This window comes from Cucurbita pepo, chromosome LG01 (genome assembly GCF_002806865.2).
Source record: "Cucurbita pepo subsp. pepo cultivar mu-cu-16 chromosome LG01, ASM280686v2, whole genome shotgun sequence".
Lineage (NCBI taxonomy): Eukaryota > Viridiplantae > Streptophyta > Magnoliopsida > Cucurbitales > Cucurbitaceae > Cucurbita > Cucurbita pepo.
In genome coordinates, this window is record NC_036638.1 from 6,498,899 (window position 1) to 6,515,983 (window position 17,085).

At 36.5% G+C, this 17,085-nt stretch overlaps 3 protein-coding genes across 6 annotated transcripts; all 3 read left to right on the forward strand.

Annotated features, from left to right (window-relative positions):
• The first annotated feature begins 392 nt into the window (after window positions 1-392).
• On the forward strand, window positions 393-4,826 carry LOC111807799 (serine/arginine-rich SC35-like splicing factor SCL30). 2 transcript variants are annotated; one of them, XM_023693670.1, is made up of 8 exons: window positions 393-534; window positions 1,103-1,286; window positions 1,426-1,503; window positions 3,048-3,209; window positions 3,541-3,578; window positions 3,962-4,040; window positions 4,131-4,328; window positions 4,466-4,826. In XM_023693670.1, the coding sequence occupies exons 2-8, from the start codon at window positions 1,111-1,113 to the stop codon at window positions 4,587-4,589; spliced, it is 855 nt and encodes a 284-aa protein (XP_023549438.1). In that variant the 5' UTR covers window positions 393-534; window positions 1,103-1,110; the 3' UTR covers window positions 4,590-4,826. The 2 variants fall into 2 exon arrangements, with proteins under 2 accessions (XP_023549438.1, XP_023549446.1); XM_023693678.1 differs by lacking the exon at window positions 393-534 and adding an exon at window positions 618-803.
• Window positions 4,827-5,893: 1,067 nt separating this feature from the next.
• LOC111804741 (2-oxoglutarate dehydrogenase, mitochondrial-like) lies at window positions 5,894-12,266 on the forward strand. 2 transcript variants are annotated; one of them, XM_023689519.1, is made up of 9 exons: window positions 5,894-6,006; window positions 6,137-7,783; window positions 7,991-8,217; window positions 8,311-8,643; window positions 9,009-9,255; window positions 10,138-10,266; window positions 10,973-11,188; window positions 11,451-11,574; window positions 11,732-12,266. In XM_023689519.1, exons 2-9 carry the CDS (start codon window positions 6,230-6,232, stop codon window positions 11,968-11,970), a joined length of 3,069 nt encoding a protein of 1,022 aa, XP_023545287.1. In that variant the 5' UTR covers window positions 5,894-6,006; window positions 6,137-6,229; the 3' UTR covers window positions 11,971-12,266. The 2 variants fall into 2 exon arrangements, with proteins under 2 accessions (XP_023545287.1, XP_023545296.1); XM_023689528.1 differs by having other exon boundaries at window positions 5,896-6,006; window positions 6,131-7,783.
• Window positions 12,267-14,228: 1,962 nt separating this feature from the next.
• LOC111804754 (WAT1-related protein At2g39510-like) lies at window positions 14,229-16,953 on the forward strand. Of its 2 annotated transcripts, none has more exons than XM_023689541.1 (6): window positions 14,229-14,541; window positions 14,767-14,841; window positions 14,925-15,041; window positions 15,909-16,317; window positions 16,394-16,545; window positions 16,624-16,953. In XM_023689541.1, exons 1-6 carry the CDS (start codon window positions 14,270-14,272, stop codon window positions 16,784-16,786), a joined length of 1,188 nt encoding a protein of 395 aa, XP_023545309.1. In that variant the 5' UTR covers window positions 14,229-14,269; the 3' UTR covers window positions 16,787-16,953. The 2 variants fall into 2 exon arrangements, with proteins under 2 accessions (XP_023545309.1, XP_023545317.1); XM_023689549.1 differs by having other exon boundaries at window positions 14,231-14,541; window positions 14,779-14,841.
• The last annotated feature ends 132 nt before the right edge of the window (window positions 16,954-17,085 follow it).

The following is a 17,085-nucleotide window of genomic DNA, read 5'->3' on the forward strand; positions in this document are numbered from 1 at the left end:
GAACAGGATTTGAACCAAATTTTTTAGTATGAATTTGAAATATTGTCAAAATAAGTATTTTTAAGTAAATGTCAAAATTTATGTTTTTCATATATATACTTATATATAATTTAACCTTCAAAATATTTAAAAATTAATTATTTAGAATTTTATGCCTATTAAGTTTTCTTTTAAATGAATGAAATTTTACTTTCAATTATGTGTTGAGTCAATATATATTTAAAATTTATGATTATTGGAATTTTTTTTTAAAAATAAGATGAATTTCGAAAAATATTGAATAATTCAATATGAGGTTCTAAAGATTTAACATATATTTTTTTAAAAGCTGAAGGATGTAAATATATATTTTTAATACAACCAATAACATTTTTTTAGGACAAAACTTTATTGTAAAAAACTCGCATTTGAACGAAATACAGTTATAAAAATCTAAACCCTACCGCAGTAGTTTTCTTGCTCAGGAGTATCAGGAATCAGATCGAGGGAAAACTCTCTCTGCGCATTTTCTTGTCTTCCCGCTCTTTTCTTCAGGTAATTTTACACTTTCGATTTCTGGTTTCACTTTTTTGTAATCGATGTATTGATGAAAACTTATGATTATTTCTCGATCGAATCCAAACCCGCACGAAGTCTGCCTATAGTTGTTCATCGCCACTTTCTTTGTTTTGATCATTCGGAATTAGCTGTTTAGTTTTAATCTTGGTTTGAGTTATCTGTTTGCGTTTCATCAAGTAAAAATTTGGGAGAACTGAAGAGGAGCCTTTTCGTCGAACCCTTTCGATTCCCTTTTAACTTACTAGGTTACTTTCTTTTGCCTTTTCTCGTGTGGGTTTATGATCTTCAGCATATTAATATGCATCTGGACGGGCACTCGAGAGGTTTAACAGTCGAATCGGGAATCCTAAGCCTGTGAAGTGTAGTTTAGGGTTTATCAGTCAGAAGCCCGTTTTCAGTTTAGGATGATGTGTGGGTTAATTGGATTAACTACCATTTCTAGTTTTATTATTTTTCTATTAGATAGTAATTAGTTTGAATAGATAGGAAGTTTCGACAATATGCATCTTAATTGCAGTCCTCGCCTGATAATTGTTTTGGCCAGGTCGAAACATGAGAAGATACAGTCCACCATATCATAGCCCTCCAAGAAGAGGATATGGTGGTCGTGGAAGAAGCCCCCCAGGAAGGGGTTATGGTGGTGGTGGTGGTGGTGGTGGTGGGTATGGAAGACGAAGGGAACAGCCTCATGGTAGCCTTTTGGTTAGAAATATTCCTATGGATTGCAGGTCAGGATTTGGCCACTTTTTTTCAGCTTCCATATTGCTTTGTCCAATTTAGGTTTCAGTTTTACTATTCTAATTTAATTTTTTGTTTTCTGTCGCTGCATTTTAAGAACTTGGCTTCTGGTTGTATTTGTACTTTTAGGCCAGAGGAGCTTAGAGCGCCATTTGAGAGGTTTGGACTTGTTCGCGATGTGTATATTCCAAAGGACTATTACACAGGGTAAGTGTCTTGTGCTTATTATTCTTATTTATTTTTCACACCACTCCAACCATGGTATATGATTGCTTTTATTAAGCTGTTATTCAGCCTGTTTCCTAAATGTTTACTTTTATATTTCTTGTGAGTTAGTTTGATAATGACATGTCTTTATATGGTTATTGTCTGGACTCTTGGATTTAATCAAGTTAACCTCAAACAGGGTTCGGCTGGTAATTTGATGTTTACTGGTTAAGCATTAAGCCAAGCCTTTTGCATCAGAAATTGAGCCTGATTTCTTTCTCTTGATTGATGCTCTCAGCCATGTGTGCTAAGCTTCTTATTTAGACCAATCATTATCATAGTCTAAATATACAGAGCACATGTAAAGCTTTTCTTATTTTCATTTTAAGATTCTATTTTCCGAACAATGTCTAACTTTTTTTTTTCTTCCTTTGGTTTTTTATGTGTCTACATATGTAAGATGAAATATACTCTTTAAGCAAATTTCGGGCGACTTTTTTCCAACTATTTTTGAACTCGATCAATTCTTGAGGGTGTATATTCGTGCACTGAGTTCTAATTTGTTAGAGACAATATTTAGATCATATGGAACATGCGGTTGAGTTTGATAGTTAGGGGCTGAAGAGGATGAAACATGTCAAATGAAATTTCACCGGACCGTACTTTTTCTGGATAGATCTTATTCCCATTCCATAGTGTGTTAAAATTTGAACTGCTTTGTCAGGGGGCATTTTGGTTTGAACTTTGAAGTTAAAACAAGCCCAAGCCCCTATAAATGAGGGTCTACTACTTTTCTCTGCCTAACATATAGCTCATCAAGAATGTAAGGTATAATATTGAAATGAGGGTGTCTCTCGCTGAGGAAATATTAGATTATGACACCCATCAATAGAAGTTGATGAGGAGGATGGTAGATTCTTGAGCAATTGAAGCCAACAAGGTGAAGGTTTTACGGTTGTGGAATGTTTGTTGAAGTGCTTCATGTTCCAAGTGTTTGAAGAATTTTCTACTCATGAATTGGTAGTTTCAAGTACTTATATCAAGAAATGTGAATTTGATGAGGAAGAAGGTAGCCTATTGAGCAATTGAAGCCTACAAGGTGAAGGTTTAAGGTTGTGAAATGTTTGTTCAAGTGCTTCATGTGTTCCGAGTATGTGAAGAATCTTCAACCCATGAATTGTTGGTTACTTATATCAAGAAATTTGAAGATTTTTCAAGTCAAGTTACATTGAATTGAAGTGCTTATAGTTACAAGAATATGAAGATTTTTCGAGTCACTTGCCTCTTTCATGCTTGATTGTAAAGATAAGGTTAGCTACTGAACTTTGACATTAGCTGTGCTTTATATAACTCCAGCCTCAGCTTTGAAGAAACCAGTCTGAAGTTAATATTGGAAATGAAAAGAAAGCTATTTAGTTTGTGGCATCCCGAATCCTTTTGGCGTTGATAAAGTATATTAATGTAACATTCTATCTAGTGACCTAATATTTTTGTCCAGAATGGGTTTCTTACTTTGATCACTTTTTTTTTTGAATTCCTTGTAGTCAGCCTCGAGGATTTGCATTTGTGGAGTTTGTTGATCCTTACGAGGCTTCTGAAGCTCAGTACCATATGAATGGGAAGAAATTTGCTGGTAGGGAGATTGCTGTGGTCCTTGCTGCAGAATCAAGGAAGAGGCCAGAACAGATGCGCCAAAGGAGTAGAAGGTAGTCTGTTTGTTCCCTTGTTCCTCTCTTTCATAATGGTTTCAAGGGACTGCATATTTACAATGTAGACTCCCTTGTATCTACTTCCAAGTTTAAGTTGCATGCGTGTTTTCTTGAAGTATATAGATTCTTGTTCATCTGGAAAACAAATCTCACATTTTTCTGCATTGTAACTGACCTGGTAGCAAGCAATCTACCTTATCAGGGGTTGGAAGGCAATTGAAATCTCTTGCTCTTTCCATTCACCGTGTTCAATGGCTAACAGCCTTTTATGATGTCTATTTAGTTGCAAGTTACATGTGTTTTACTGTTCTTTTTTTCCTTTTTGTAGGGGACCATCAGACTATGGTGGACGCCGTTCTTATTATGGTATGGGTACAAGTAATCTCTTTTCAAATTTTATGCACCTTTTATATAATCTTTATAGTTAAGTAAAAACCCCAACAAAAAAAAGTAAGAATATCTCTTATATTCAAATTCAATTAGCTTTTTATAGCTCTAAGCCTAAGTTAAGTGGTCTTATAATATCCCCTTAAATGGGTTTCAATTTGTTCCTCCTCTGATCATTTGTGTTCGTGGAATTATTGGTTGCAATTTGTTCCCAAATTTCAAGCACATACTAAAGTTTGGAATCAAATCAATCATTAACTGTTTTACTAGACAAAATAAGTCCATGTTGGACTACTGTATTCAATGTTCAACATGGTTTCAGACAGTAATTGATCACTTGAATAATTTTTTGGACAATATAGGGCGTTCTAGATCTCGTTCAGTGTCCAGATCACGCTCCCCCCGTCATCCTTCAGGTTCAAGAAGTAGACACCGATCAAGGTAATCTATTTAAAACACATGGCTCATGTTTTGTGAATGCTTTAGGTAGTAGTAAATATGCGTAGTAAATATGCCATATGGAATTGTCAGATCCTATTCTCCTGCTCCAAGATGGCGAGGCGACTATTCTGTTTCCCCTAGTAGAAGGCATGCAGATTACCCCAGATCGCCGAGAGGTGCTGCTCGTGAGCGAGATGGAGAGAGGAGTCGACAAGTATATTCTCCAGGTTATGATAATGCTGATGGTCCTGATGTCGATGGAAATGGAAATGGAAATGGATATCATGAGTAAGTTAGTCTTATGGTTGAGAATGCTCTCTTTTATTTTGTTTAATCCTAAGCTTATCATCTTTGTTTACTAAGCTTGTTTAGAAATGTGTTCTGTTGTGTCGTATTTATTCGTCAATCCCTTTTCTCTGCTTTAGCAAGCCTGCATTTGAAGGGGAGGATGCACGAGCTAATTGGAGGCCTTCTCCTGATAGAACATCAAGATCGCCTTCGGGGTCTCGATCCCGCTCTGCGGATGCGTCCCCAAGACATGGTAGATGATGTGAAACTATGGTTTCTAAAATCTAACATTTGTTACTCTGAAGTTAGTATCCACTATCCGTTTTAAGTTGTATTTTGTATGATGTTGTTAGCGATCGGATTTTCTAGACAGGCAAATTGGTTTGCTCATATTTGAAGCTTAAAATTATTATGGTAGGCCCACCAAACCTCTTCCTACTTTTCTGGATTGTCAATGCTCTTCTTCTTCCTCATATATCTATCTCATTTAGCATCCTCGACGATACTGTCACCCTTCTCATTCATCTATTTGTTCTTCACTAGCAATTTAACTCCATTATGTTTGGTGGAGACAATGTGGTTACATTTGACAAGAGACGTCAGAGNCTTCTCTCTTTGGTTGTTTTTTCTGCTTTTCTTCTCTCTTTGGTTGTTTTTTTGTTCCGATGATTGTTACACTATTCTATGTCTCAATTTTTATTCAACACATTTTTATTTCAGTAATAGTTTTGAAATATTTATGATATATTATTTCATATTAGAAATAATATAGCTAGAATTATTTTTGAATCTCATGTATTTAAATGGTGTTGTCGAAAGAGATAGGAGAATGGAATGAATTTTTATTACCTCCTTTCTCTCTTTTTTTCTCTCATATATATATATATATATATATATATATATATATATATATTTACTTAAAATTAAATTAAAATTTAGTGTGTAGTTAATTCCTTATGGATTCTACAAATTTGAAAATGGAAAGATGATTAAAGTTTGTCCCTTAAATTAACAAACTTGCCAAATTCAAATATTTGTCCTAATTTATATTTGAATTGAGGGCGAATCCTTCCATTACTCTTATTTCCATTTGAAAATTAGGATTACCAAAAATATAATTGTTTCGTTTTTTCTCTATTTGATTTTTTAAAAAATCAATTTTAAAGAACAAAATATTTTCCATAACTATTTAATTTTTAGTTTTAGAAATAAATAGTAACTCAAAAGGATTATGAGGGTTAAGTTTGAATCTCTACGTAGTAAAACAATTTAATAATTAATATATATATTAAAGTATGACCAATGAATCTCCCCTTGTAATTAGATTATCCAATTTTTTTTTATTAAAATAATTGGTGAATTGTAAAAGAAAAAAGAAAAAGGAAAAAGGAAAATCTTCTAAATTTTACATTCGGCCACCGCTAGAAAATAGGAGGTGGGACCCACACCCACGCATTATGGAAGAAGACTAAAATTTTAATAAATAATAATAATAAATAAATAAATAAATAAATAACTCAACGGCACGCCGGAGAAGAAAATAAATTGTGAAATAAAATTAACAAAAATTAAAACTTAAAGAAAGTGGAATAAAAGGCGCAGCTGGGTCGTTCGGTCTGAAGCGAACGCAGTATCGCTTTTCGCCGATTTCAGGGTTTCCAATTTCTTCGCCATTTCGGTATGTGCATGCTCTGTATTAACTCCATTTCTAATCTTATAATTTTTTATTTTTTATTTTATCATTGTTTCTGTTCTTGGTTCTTTGTCTCGATCTGATTTGTTACATATCTGTCTTGTGGAAGCTGCAGATGTATGTCATTGGGTATAAAGTCTGAGAAATATTGATTTGGAACAGTTTTCTTTTTGTCCTACTTTGATTTTGGGAGTTTTGATCGGTAAGAATGGGATTGTTTAGAGCTGGTTCTGCCTTGGCAAAGATTGCCATTAGGAGAACTTTGGCACATGGGGGAGGATCATATGCTGCGAGATCACGTATTGTTTCCTCTCAGAATCGATATTTTCACACTACGGTTTTTAAGTCTAAGGCACAATCTGCACCAGTGCCTCGCCCTGTGCCTCTTTCGAAGCTAACTGATAGCTTCCTTGATGGCACGAGCAGTGTGTATTTGGAGGAGCTTCAAAGGGCTTGGGAGGCTGATCCCAACAGTGTTGATGAGTCCTGGGATAATTTCTTTAGGAATTTCGTGGGTCAGGCTGCAACGTCTCCTGGTATTTCAGGCCAGACAATTCAAGAGAGCATGCGTTTGTTGTTGCTTGTCAGGGCTTACCAGGTTAATGGTCATATGAAAGCCAAGTTGGATCCATTGAATTTGGAAGAAAGAGAAATCCCAGATGATCTGGACCCTGCCTTCTATGGATTTACCGGTGCTGATCTTGATAGGGAGTTCTTCCTTGGCGTGTGGAGGATGGCTGGCTTTTTATCAGAAAATCGTCCAGTGCAGACTCTCAGATCAATATTGACCCGCCTTGAGCAAGCATACTGTGGGAGTGTGGGATATGAATATATGCACATTGCAGATCGTAATAAATGTAACTGGTTGAGAGACAAGATTGAGACCCCAACACCAATGCAGTACAATCGACAGCGCCGAGAGGTGATTCTTGATCGTCTTATATGGAGCACACAGTTTGAAAACTTCTTAGCCACTAAGTGGACTACAGCAAAAAGATTTGGGCTTGAAGGTGGCGAGACTTTGATTCCAGGGATGAAGGAGATGTTTGATAGGGCTGCAGATCTTGGAGTTGAGAGCATTGTTATTGGAATGCCTCACCGAGGAAGACTAAATGTTTTGGGTAATGTTGTTCGGAAGCCTCTTAGGCAGATCTTTAGCGAGTTTAGTGGTGGTACAAAGCCTGTGGATGAAGTTGGACTTTACACAGGAACTGGTGATGTCAAATATCACCTGGGTACTTCCTATGATCGACCAACTAGAGGTGGAAAACATATTCATCTTTCTTTGGTTGCAAATCCGAGTCACTTGGAAGCTGTTGATCCAGTTGTCGTTGGGAAAACTAGAGCAAAGCAATATTACTCCAATGACACTGAAAGGATCAAGAATATGGGCATTTTGATTCATGGTGATGGTAGCTTTGCTGGACAAGGTGTAGTGTATGAAACTCTACATCTTAGTGCTCTTCCCAACTACACCACTGGAGGAACGATCCACATTGTTGTGAATAATCAAGTTGCTTTTACTACCGATCCTAGGGCAGGAAGATCATCACAATATTGCACTGATGTTGCCAAAGCTTTGGATGCCCCCATTTTCCATGTAAATGGTGATGACATGGAAGCTGTTGTCCATGTTTGTGAGCTTGCTGCAGAGTGGCGCCAAACCTTTCATTCAGATGTTGTTGTTGATTTGGTTTGCTATCGTCGGTTTGGACACAATGAGATTGATGAGCCATCCTTCACACAACCTAAAATGTATCAGGTTTGTACTTCCATTTTTTAATAATGTTTTTGGATATGAATATTGTGGAGTTTTTTTCTTTCTCCAGCTTCAGTTAGTTAGACTAATTCTCAAAACTGTATTGATGTTTCTTTCCAACTTGTTTCATCATGCTTGGCTCATGTATTCATGTTATTAGCTCATATACTCTTATTATCTGTTACTGACCGCTGAACTGATTGAGAACAGGTTATAAGGAATCATCCTTCATCTCTTGAGATCTACCAGAAAAAACTTTTAGAATCTGGGCAGGTGAGCCAGGAGGATATCAATCAAATACGTGATAAGGTTAATAAAATCCTCAATGAAGAATTTTTGGCAAGCAAAGATTACGTCCCGAAAAGAAGAGACTGGCTTTCAGCATATTGGTCTGGTTTCAAGTCACCTGAACAGCTCTCAAGAGTTCGGAACACTGGGTACGGTAAATTTTATTATCTGATTTTTTCTTCTATTACTACTTCATATGTGATACTTTAGCAATGGAATTTATACTTTGATCAATTCTGCAGAGTTAAACCAGAGATACTAAAGAATGTTGGAAAAGCTATTACTGTATTTCCAGATAATTTCAAGCCTCACAGAGCAGTCAAAAAAGTTTACGAACAAAGAGCACAGATGATTGAAACAGGAGAAGGCATTGACTGGGCACTTGGTGAAGCCCTTGCTTTTGCCACTTTGCTTGTGGAAGGCAATCACGTCAGATTGAGTGGCCAAGATGTTGAGAGAGGCACCTTTAGTCATCGGCATTCTGTTGTGCATGATCAAGAAACAGGGGCTATCTACTGTCCTTTGGACCATGTTATCATGAATCAGAATGAGGAGATGTTCACTGTAAGCAACAGGTAAAGTTGATTATAATCCCTTTTTGCCTATGTATTCCAACAAGTTTCCTTTTGGTAGTTTGTATAGAATAGTTATTAGGGCTACCTGCCTATGTTAGAGTTGTTACCCAATGAGATGAGTAATCTGCATCTTCAAGTTCTGCATGAAGAATAGTGGAAGCATATTAGTTTGGGTTTGATCCAGATGACTCTCTTGATATCATGCCGCAGTGCTGGTGTTGTTAATTTGTCAGTGTATCACCTGTTTACTCTGATGTGAGCTTTGTAATCGAGGGAATCTGAGTATTGAACATCTTTTTTGAGTTGTACGACGTACTTTATTGAAGTAGTCGCTCTTACAAGCTCTCTTTTTTCTTGTCCAACAGCTCTCTTTCAGAGTTTGGAGTTCTTGGATTTGAGTTGGGTTACTCGATGGAAAATCCTAATTCATTGGTAATCTGGGAAGCTCAATTTGGTGATTTTTCAAATGGCGCTCAAGTTATCTTTGATCAATTCTTGAGCAGTGGTGAAGCGAAGTGGCTGCGGCAGACAGGGCTTGTTTTGCTGCTTCCCCATGGCTATGATGGTCAGGGCCCTGAACACTCGAGTGCAAGGATGGAGCGTTTCCTTCAGGTATCCGTCGACGACCTTCTTCGTCTTACTCCTTTTTTGTTAAAAAAGAAGATTTTTTTTTTTTTTTTGTTACTCCTGTTTTCAGTGTCTTTCCTAAGGCTTGGCCTGATGCTCTCTTTTTTAATGTCTAAGTCAGTCATTTCTCCCTGCTTGATTGGTTTTTTTGATGGACACGTGAGATGTAAGGTTCTCACTGCAAGAAGCTAGTTTAGAGAAATGTTGAAACATTTTATTTCTATCTTGTTATATATTGTGCAGTATTTTTTAAAGAACAAGCGCAGTGCCATCTCGGGCTTAAGGGTGAAGTGCATAGAAAATCAAAGGTTTTCTTGTTAGTGTACAAAAGTTAATTTATTGAAGAGAAATTGTAGTATCACAAGTCATTAGATAATGGGAAATTTTAAATGAGAGATTTTGTAGGAGATAGTATAGATAAATGTTTCTTAGTTCCGTTTAGAAAAAAAGTGGCGCTGCTCACAATAGTGAGGTTCATCTTTAAGTAGTTAAGACTTGGCAACATGAACTTGAAATTGTGAGGTTTTTTGTAAAGAAATTATATTCCTGTTTAGATTTTAAATAGTTCCATGGGTATAATAAATAGTTTTGAGGAGCTTGACGTGACACTGCTTTTTGTAATTAATTTTGCTAGCTGTGGATTAGAACTTAACAAACTACCATTGAAGAAAAATGTGCCTGTATGTATTTCGCCCTTCTAAGCTTTTTCTGCCAGGATGTCAGGAACTTCATACTTGCAGTAGCTGGTTTTGCTCAACTATGATTAACTATAGTTGGAATCTTGGATGAGAATGTTTGTACTGGTTGTAACGTAGTACAATTCAGTTGGGATTCTTGAATAATATAAATATTCATAATTTATGGCAGATGAGTGACGACAACCCTTTTGTTATTCCGGAGATGGATTCTACCCTTAGAAAGCAAATTCAGGAATGCAACTTGCAAGTTGTGAATGTTACCACTCCCGCCAACTATTTCCATGTTCTGCGGAGACAGGTCAGTGCACGTTTTTGGTTGATGATTTTAGTTGCTTTTATTATTATTGTTATTTTAACACAAAATAAGAAAATTTTAAGATGAAGAATAAGAGGCGGATGGAGGCATCCTTGAACTAAAAAAAATATTATAAACTTCCCCACTATTCTATATGGAGCAGAAGTGATAATAGAATCATAAGATTAACATTCTTTGACCAGAGCCTCTACCTAGGCCTTCCATTTACCAAAATAGAGAAATTCACAAGCTGAAAACAGCTTCTGACTCGAGTTCTCCAAACTTTATTTCCAAACGACCTTATTAAGAAAGTACCGACCCACTTCTCTTTGAATGTTTGGAGACTTACGGACAGACCAGGTCAAGAACCCTCCTAGAAATGAAAATTGGATCCATCTAACAAACTTTCAAACAAAAAAATGAAATCTTTCGAGATAGGTTTCCAAGGACTACAATGGAAATCATATTTGAGAAAAACTTTAAGAGTCTCAACATTTATTGTGAAAACTACATTTTTTATTAAAGAAACCAACGAGGATCATAATGGGAGAAACTCAACAAGCGCTTGTTTGTTACTGAGGTAAGTTTGGTTCTACAGTAAGATCTGCAATTCTCAAGCCCTCAAAGTAATTTGATTTTGGAACTGCTTTCCAATCAATTATAACGTCGTTAATATCCTATTTTTCTATTGTATCTATTTTATCTGCAGATACACAGGGAGTTCCGTAAGCCCCTAGTTGTGATGGCCCCTAAGAATCTGCTTAGACACAAGGATTGTAAATCTAATTTGTCCGAGTTTGATGATGTCCAAGGTCATCCAGGCTTTGACAAGCAGGGAACCAGATTTAAGCGCCTTATAAAGGACCAGAACAATCACTCTGATCATGAAGAGGGTATTAGACGGCTAATTCTTTGCTCTGGAAAGGTTAGTATCCATTATTCCTTTTCTGGTACTCAATTTTCTCTAAATTCATCAAGCCTGGAATAATTTTTTTCCTTCCTGGAATTTCTTGGATAAATGAGTTACCGTTTGCCTTTGTTATGTAGTTCAAATTTGGTTATATATTTCATATTCATTATTGACTGGTCTATGTAATCTTTCCATTCATTCCCCAGAAATTGGGTTTGTGTTTCACTTCCAAGGTTTTATTAATTGCTGAAATATTGTATGCTTGCATTGTTTCCAGATTTACTATGAGCTTGATGATGAGCGAACCAAGACAGACGGAAAGGACGTTGCAATATGTAGGGTGGAACAACTTTGCCCCTTTCCTTATGACCTCATCCAGCGAGAGCTGAAGCGATATCCAAGTATGTAATTCAATTATTCAAATGTTCGTAACAACATGATACCACATTGTTCTAGGCTTCTACCAAAACTTCTTATAAGAAAATTTCCCATAATCTTCTCTTTTCTTTTCCCATTACTTTTGAGACCAGAAATAACGTGTTCTTTTTGCTTTTCAAGATGCCGAGGTCGTTTGGTGCCAGGAGGAACCAATGAATATGGGTGCATTCACCTACATTTCTCCTCGTCTTGCCACAGCCATGAGGGCTCTTGGAAGAGGCACGTCAGAAGATATTAAGTACGTCGGTCGGGCTCCATCAGCTTCTACTGCTACTGGATTCTATTCAGTTCATGTTAAGGAACAAACCGAGCTTGTGAAGAAAGCATTGCAGCCTGAGGTTATCAAGAACGTCTTCTGAGGCTGAGGTTCACAGAGCGTAAGTGGTCTGAATACGCACCCCCTTAATTTTTGCATGCAATGTGATGCGAGCGTCATCCACTAAGACCAATTTTGAACTGAGATTTTCTTTTTGATGTTGATAATTGGTACGCCAATGATAGTTTTTTGTGGTTTGATGTATACGGCGTTCAATAATTTCAGATCTGTGAGCAGTTAAGCTCATGGACGATATGATCTCAAACCTTGATCTCCAAAGTCTTTCAAATATTAATTTGATTGCCTTGTGTCTATGAAATGAAATTCTTCTTATTCTCATTTACTTTGTTGATCGTTGAATCGCTATGTTTGGGAAGGCGAATTCGGTGGCTATTAAACCCGTGTATCATCCTCCTTTTAATATTTGGATTGACGTTTACAATGTCAATTCAAGTATAAAGAAATAAATAAGACATGAATTGACATCTTAAAGGTCGATGGACTGTGTAGTAATGAATTGACATCTTAAAGGTCGATGGACTGTGTCGTAATAAATTATTTTGCAGTCAGTAATGCATGATTGGAGGAAAAAAGACGAAAAAAAGACGAACATCATCTTCATATATTATCTTCTTAGGGTTTTTAAGACCACTTTTCTAAATAAGGTGATTTTAGGTATAGTGGAAAAACCAATTATTAAGATAAGAATCTTTTTTTTTTTTTTTTTTTTTTTCTCCTTCTTTTAAAAGGAAACTCCTCGAATACACAACAATATCTATTGAAAAGTAATGCTGAGACACATCACTTCAGCTGCCCACTCAATTTCAAACAATTACTCAATCCTAATTTACCAATTTTGCCATCTATTTTTTATTTTAAGATTTCTTACAAAATATATGAACGACTCGGACCATATAAACTTCCAAATAGAATACAAATGAAACTAATAGAAACATAGGATCATTTGCACAAAAAACAAGTCGACTAAGGTGACCACTGGTTGACCCGACATTAGGTGACAACAAGTATTAGTCAAAATCAAAATAATTATATTTTAAAAGAGTTGAGAGACTGATATAAATCTTCAATTTCTTAAGCAAATTAACAAATGGGTAATAACTACTATGAAGTGTCGTAATAGAATTGGATATAGTTTTGAAAATGGTGAAGGGTTGTGATTAGTGAGATGGATAGCATTTGGGAACAAAAATAGAATTATTAACTTTGTTTTGTTTTTGTTTTTGGTATACTAATCTTGAACAACCATAGGTTTAATTATGCACCAAATCCCCACTTTAAGGCTACAAAATAAAGCTTCTCTAACAAATTATTGAACCAAAAAGTTAAAATGATGATATGAAGGAGGTGTCATAATCTATATTAAAAATCTATATTAAAGTAATCTCAACTTTTCTCTCCTTTTCATCTTGTCTCTTTTCATCTTGTCTCGCTTTACAAAGTATTCATAAAAATTAAAATTTTAATTAGATTATTCCGATCATCATTTTTATTATGAATAAAAGTGTAAGATCTCATATCGATTAGAGAGAGGAAAGAAACATTTATTATAAGGGCGTAGAAGACGCGTTTTAAAATTGTAAGATTGATGACTCTATGTAACATACTAAAGCAGACAATATCTAACATAAATTTAGGCATTTAGGCTGTCATAAAAAATTAATGTCTTTTTCTTCCTTCAAAACGTGTATATATAAAATTGCTTTGTTTAAAATATTAAATTTTTTTGTAATGCTCCTTTAAATTGGATTTGACTCAAAATTTTGGATTTATTCAATTATATGAGTTTTGTTGATAATGAATGCCCCAACTTTTTTTTTTCAAAGAAGAAATAGAAGTGATGGTAACATTTGAAAAATGAGCTCTCGAGCCTCGGGCCGAGGTGCGAGATAAGCTATGTGGATAGAAAACAAGTTTAAGAACGTTTACGAATAAGACGTACGACAAAGTCAAATAATTTTTCATCGAGAGGTTTTATTATAGCATTTGGGTTCAATCCCAAATTTTGTTGAGCTTATCATATGGTATGTCTATTGTTTCGTTTTCCTTCATCACTAATAAGACCCGAAAAGGAGAGGTCAAGCCTTCTCAAAGTTTACGTTACGAGATCCTCTTTCCCCTAATTTTTATTATAATTCGTTCAAATATGCTCAATTTTATATCTAATAGGTCCATGATCGGATATGCACCTCGGTAAGCACAAAAACGAAAGAAAAGGCAAAATGGGTGGCACTTCACTTTACACATATGGAGACCATCTTCTTTTGAAGCTGTGTTTATGAGGGAAAGCATTAACCAATCCCTATCTATTCTCTGTTGAGTTCATGCATGAAAAAGGGTTCTATAAAACCACATTACATTTGAGGCCTCAATGGGATTGTTTATTCACAAGAGAAATGAAGAGGTTTGTAGGGTTTTTGCATCCCTCAAAGTCAAAGCCATATTTGGGAGTGGTTTTTGTGCAGCTTGGCTATGCTGGAATGACCATTCTTGCTAAGACAGCTTTGGACAAAGGGATGAGCCAATATGTTTTTGTGGCTTATCGTCAAATTGTTGCTACCATTGTCTTTGTTCCTTTTGCTATCATCTTTGACAGGTTCTTTTATCCCTTCTTTCTCTCCAGTTTCTACGTTTGATCGAACGAACCAACGAACCAACAATGTGGAATAATTATTGTCTTTGTTGTTGTCTTGATTTCGACAGGTTAAAAGGGTTTTTGTTTGTTTAAATGATTCTTCAATGTATGGATTGAGCTTTACGAGTCAAAGCTAATTTAATCGTCATAAAAAGTCAACAAAACAATATTGAATTGAGTTTTTAGTTTTGTATGCAGGAAAGTGAGGACAAAAATGACGTTTTCGTTGTTCTTCAAGATTGTGATGCTCGGTTTATTAGAGTAAGAAGGATGCGACGATTTTATTTCGTTACGATTAATATTAAATTTAATCATTGATTCAAAATATGGATGATTAATGGTAGGCCGGTAGTGGATCAGAACTTGTTCTATGCTGGTATGAAGCTCACAACAGCAACCTTTGCAGCTGCGTTGTGCAATGTTCTTCCAGCTTTTGCGTTCCTCATGGCTTGGGCTTGCAGGTAGGTACCTTCAATTCATCCATATACACAAAAATGTATGTTTAAAGTGAATGAAATTTGATAGTGGGTTCAAATCCCAAGGCTATCAAACAAAAAACTTTTTAAAAGGAAAAGAAATGATTGAGAGTAGAATCAAGCAACCCTAGTAGTTGCTTTAAAACCTTCCATCAAATTGTAATCTTTGTTCCCCCCACACCTTTTAACCCCAACAAAAAGAAACATAGAAAAATGTGTGACGTTCTTGATTGATGTGTGTAATAGCTCATGCATACCGTTAGTAGATATTGTCTTTTTTGAACTTTTCATTTCGAACTTCCCTTCAAAGTTTTTAAAATACGTCTCCCTTATAAAGAATGTTTTGTTGTTCTCTTCAATCGATGTGGGATCTCACCATCTACCCCTTCGGGGCCCAACGTCCTCGCTGGCACTCGTACCCTTCTTCAATCGATGTGGGTCTCCTCAATCTACCTCCCTTTGGGACCCAACGTCCTCGCAGGCACTCGTACTCTTCTTCAATCGATGTGGGGTCTCCTCAATCCACCTCCCCTTGACACCTAACGTCCTTGTTGGCACACCGTCTCATGTCCATCCCATTTCAGGGCTCAACCTCTTCATTTGTACATCGTCGAGTATCTGGCTCTAATATCATTTATAACAGTCCAAGCCTACCTTAGCAAACGTGTTTTAAAAATCTTGTGGGGAAGCTCAAAAGGGAAAGTCTGAAAAAGACAATATCTACTAGTTGTGGATATAGACGGCTATGAATAGGGAAAAAGCTCAAACACGAGCTTAGAGAAGATGAATGAAGAAAAAAAATGATGGTAACCAAGAGTTTGAATGAAAGACATATGAATATTTGTATGGCAGGCTTGAGAAAGTGAACATTTTGAAAAGGGGAAGCCAAGCAAAAATCATAGGAACCATAGTGACAGTAGGAGGAGCCATGATTATGACCTTCATAACAGGACCCATGTTGAATCTGCCATGGACAAAGCCCTACCAGCCCTCTGTTTCTTCTCCTTCAGCTGATTCTACAAATCACCAAAGCCCAATAAAGGGCTCCCTCATGATTGCCATTGGCTGCATTAGCTGGTCAGCCTTCATCATTCTTCAAGCAATTACATTGAAATGGTACCCAGCCGAGCTGTCGCTTACAGCATTGATATGCTTGGTGGGCAGCATTGGAGACACAGGGGTGGCTTTGGTGATGGAGAGGGGGAGCCCTTCTGCTTGGGCTTTGCACTTAGACACACAGCTTCTGGCTGTGGTTTATGGTGTAAGTAAAGTAAAGTAATGTAATGTATGTTTGTAAGTGCACTTAAAATTAGTGCTTAAAAGTGTTTTTGATGCAGGGAGTAATGTGCTCAGGAATAGCTTATTACATTCAAGGAGTGGTGATGCAAACAAAAGGGCCTGTTTTTGTGAGCGCATTCAATCCTCTGAGCTTGATTCTTGTAGCAATCATGAGCTCCTTCATCTTGTGTGAGATCATGTTCCTGGGCAGGCAAGAACAGAGTCCATTGTTCCAAAATTATCCATTTGAGTAGCCATATGGGTAACCTGGTTAGTGACATTTTGACAGGATTATTGGAGCAGTGGCCATAATGATTGGGTTGTACATGGTTTTGTGGGGCAAAGCCAAAGATCAGGCTTCAGCTAAGATGACATGTTGTGAGCAGCAACAAATGGGTGGATCAAGTCAAGAGTTCGTGGGGATTGATGTTGGCAAAGAGGGAAGTAATTGATGAAGGCTGTTGGATTTGTACGAGGTTTTGTTACATTTCTGTCTTTTGTTGGAACCAAAATGTAAGATGGAAGGAAAAGCGTAAGGCTTTCTTGGCAATGCAGGCTGCTGATCTAGTTTAGCTTTTAAAATATTTACAATAAAGGAAATCTTACCCTCGATTTCGAACTACGAGATCTCACGTTGGTCAGAGGGTAGAATGAAACATTTCTTGTAAGGGTGTGAAAACGCCTCCTAACATATGCATTTTAAAACCGTGAGATTGACACTGATACGTAACGGGCCAAAGTGGACAATATC

Excerpts from the sequence above, each read along its gene's own strand:
- LOC111807799 (XM_023693670.1), top strand. The coding sequence starts at position 1,111 with ATGAGAAGATACAGTCCACCATATCATAGCCCTCCAAGAAGAGGATAT. Across the intron at positions 1,287-1,425 it reads AATATTCCTATGGATTGCAG|GCCAGAGGAGCTTAGAGCGC; the intron begins GTCAGGATTTGG and ends TTGTACTTTTAG. Across the intron at positions 4,041-4,130 it reads AGAAGTAGACACCGATCAAG|ATCCTATTCTCCTGCTCCAA; the intron begins GTAATCTATTTA and ends TGGAATTGTCAG.
- LOC111804741 (XM_023689519.1), top strand. The coding sequence starts at position 6,230 with ATGGGATTGTTTAGAGCTGGTTCTGCCTTGGCAAAGATTGCCATTAGG. Across the intron at positions 8,644-9,008 it reads ATGTTCACTGTAAGCAACAG|CTCTCTTTCAGAGTTTGGAG; the intron begins GTAAAGTTGATT and ends CTTGTCCAACAG. Across the intron at positions 11,575-11,731 it reads AGAGCTGAAGCGATATCCAA|ATGCCGAGGTCGTTTGGTGC; the intron begins GTATGTAATTCA and ends TTGCTTTTCAAG.
- LOC111804754 (XM_023689541.1), top strand. The coding sequence starts at position 14,270 with ATGCATGAAAAAGGGTTCTATAAAACCACATTACATTTGAGGCCTCAA. Across the intron at positions 16,318-16,393 it reads TTCTGGCTGTGGTTTATGGT|GGAGTAATGTGCTCAGGAAT; the intron begins GTAAGTAAAGTA and ends TTTTTGATGCAG. Across the intron at positions 16,546-16,623 it reads GAGATCATGTTCCTGGGCAG|GATTATTGGAGCAGTGGCCA; the intron begins GCAAGAACAGAG and ends ACATTTTGACAG.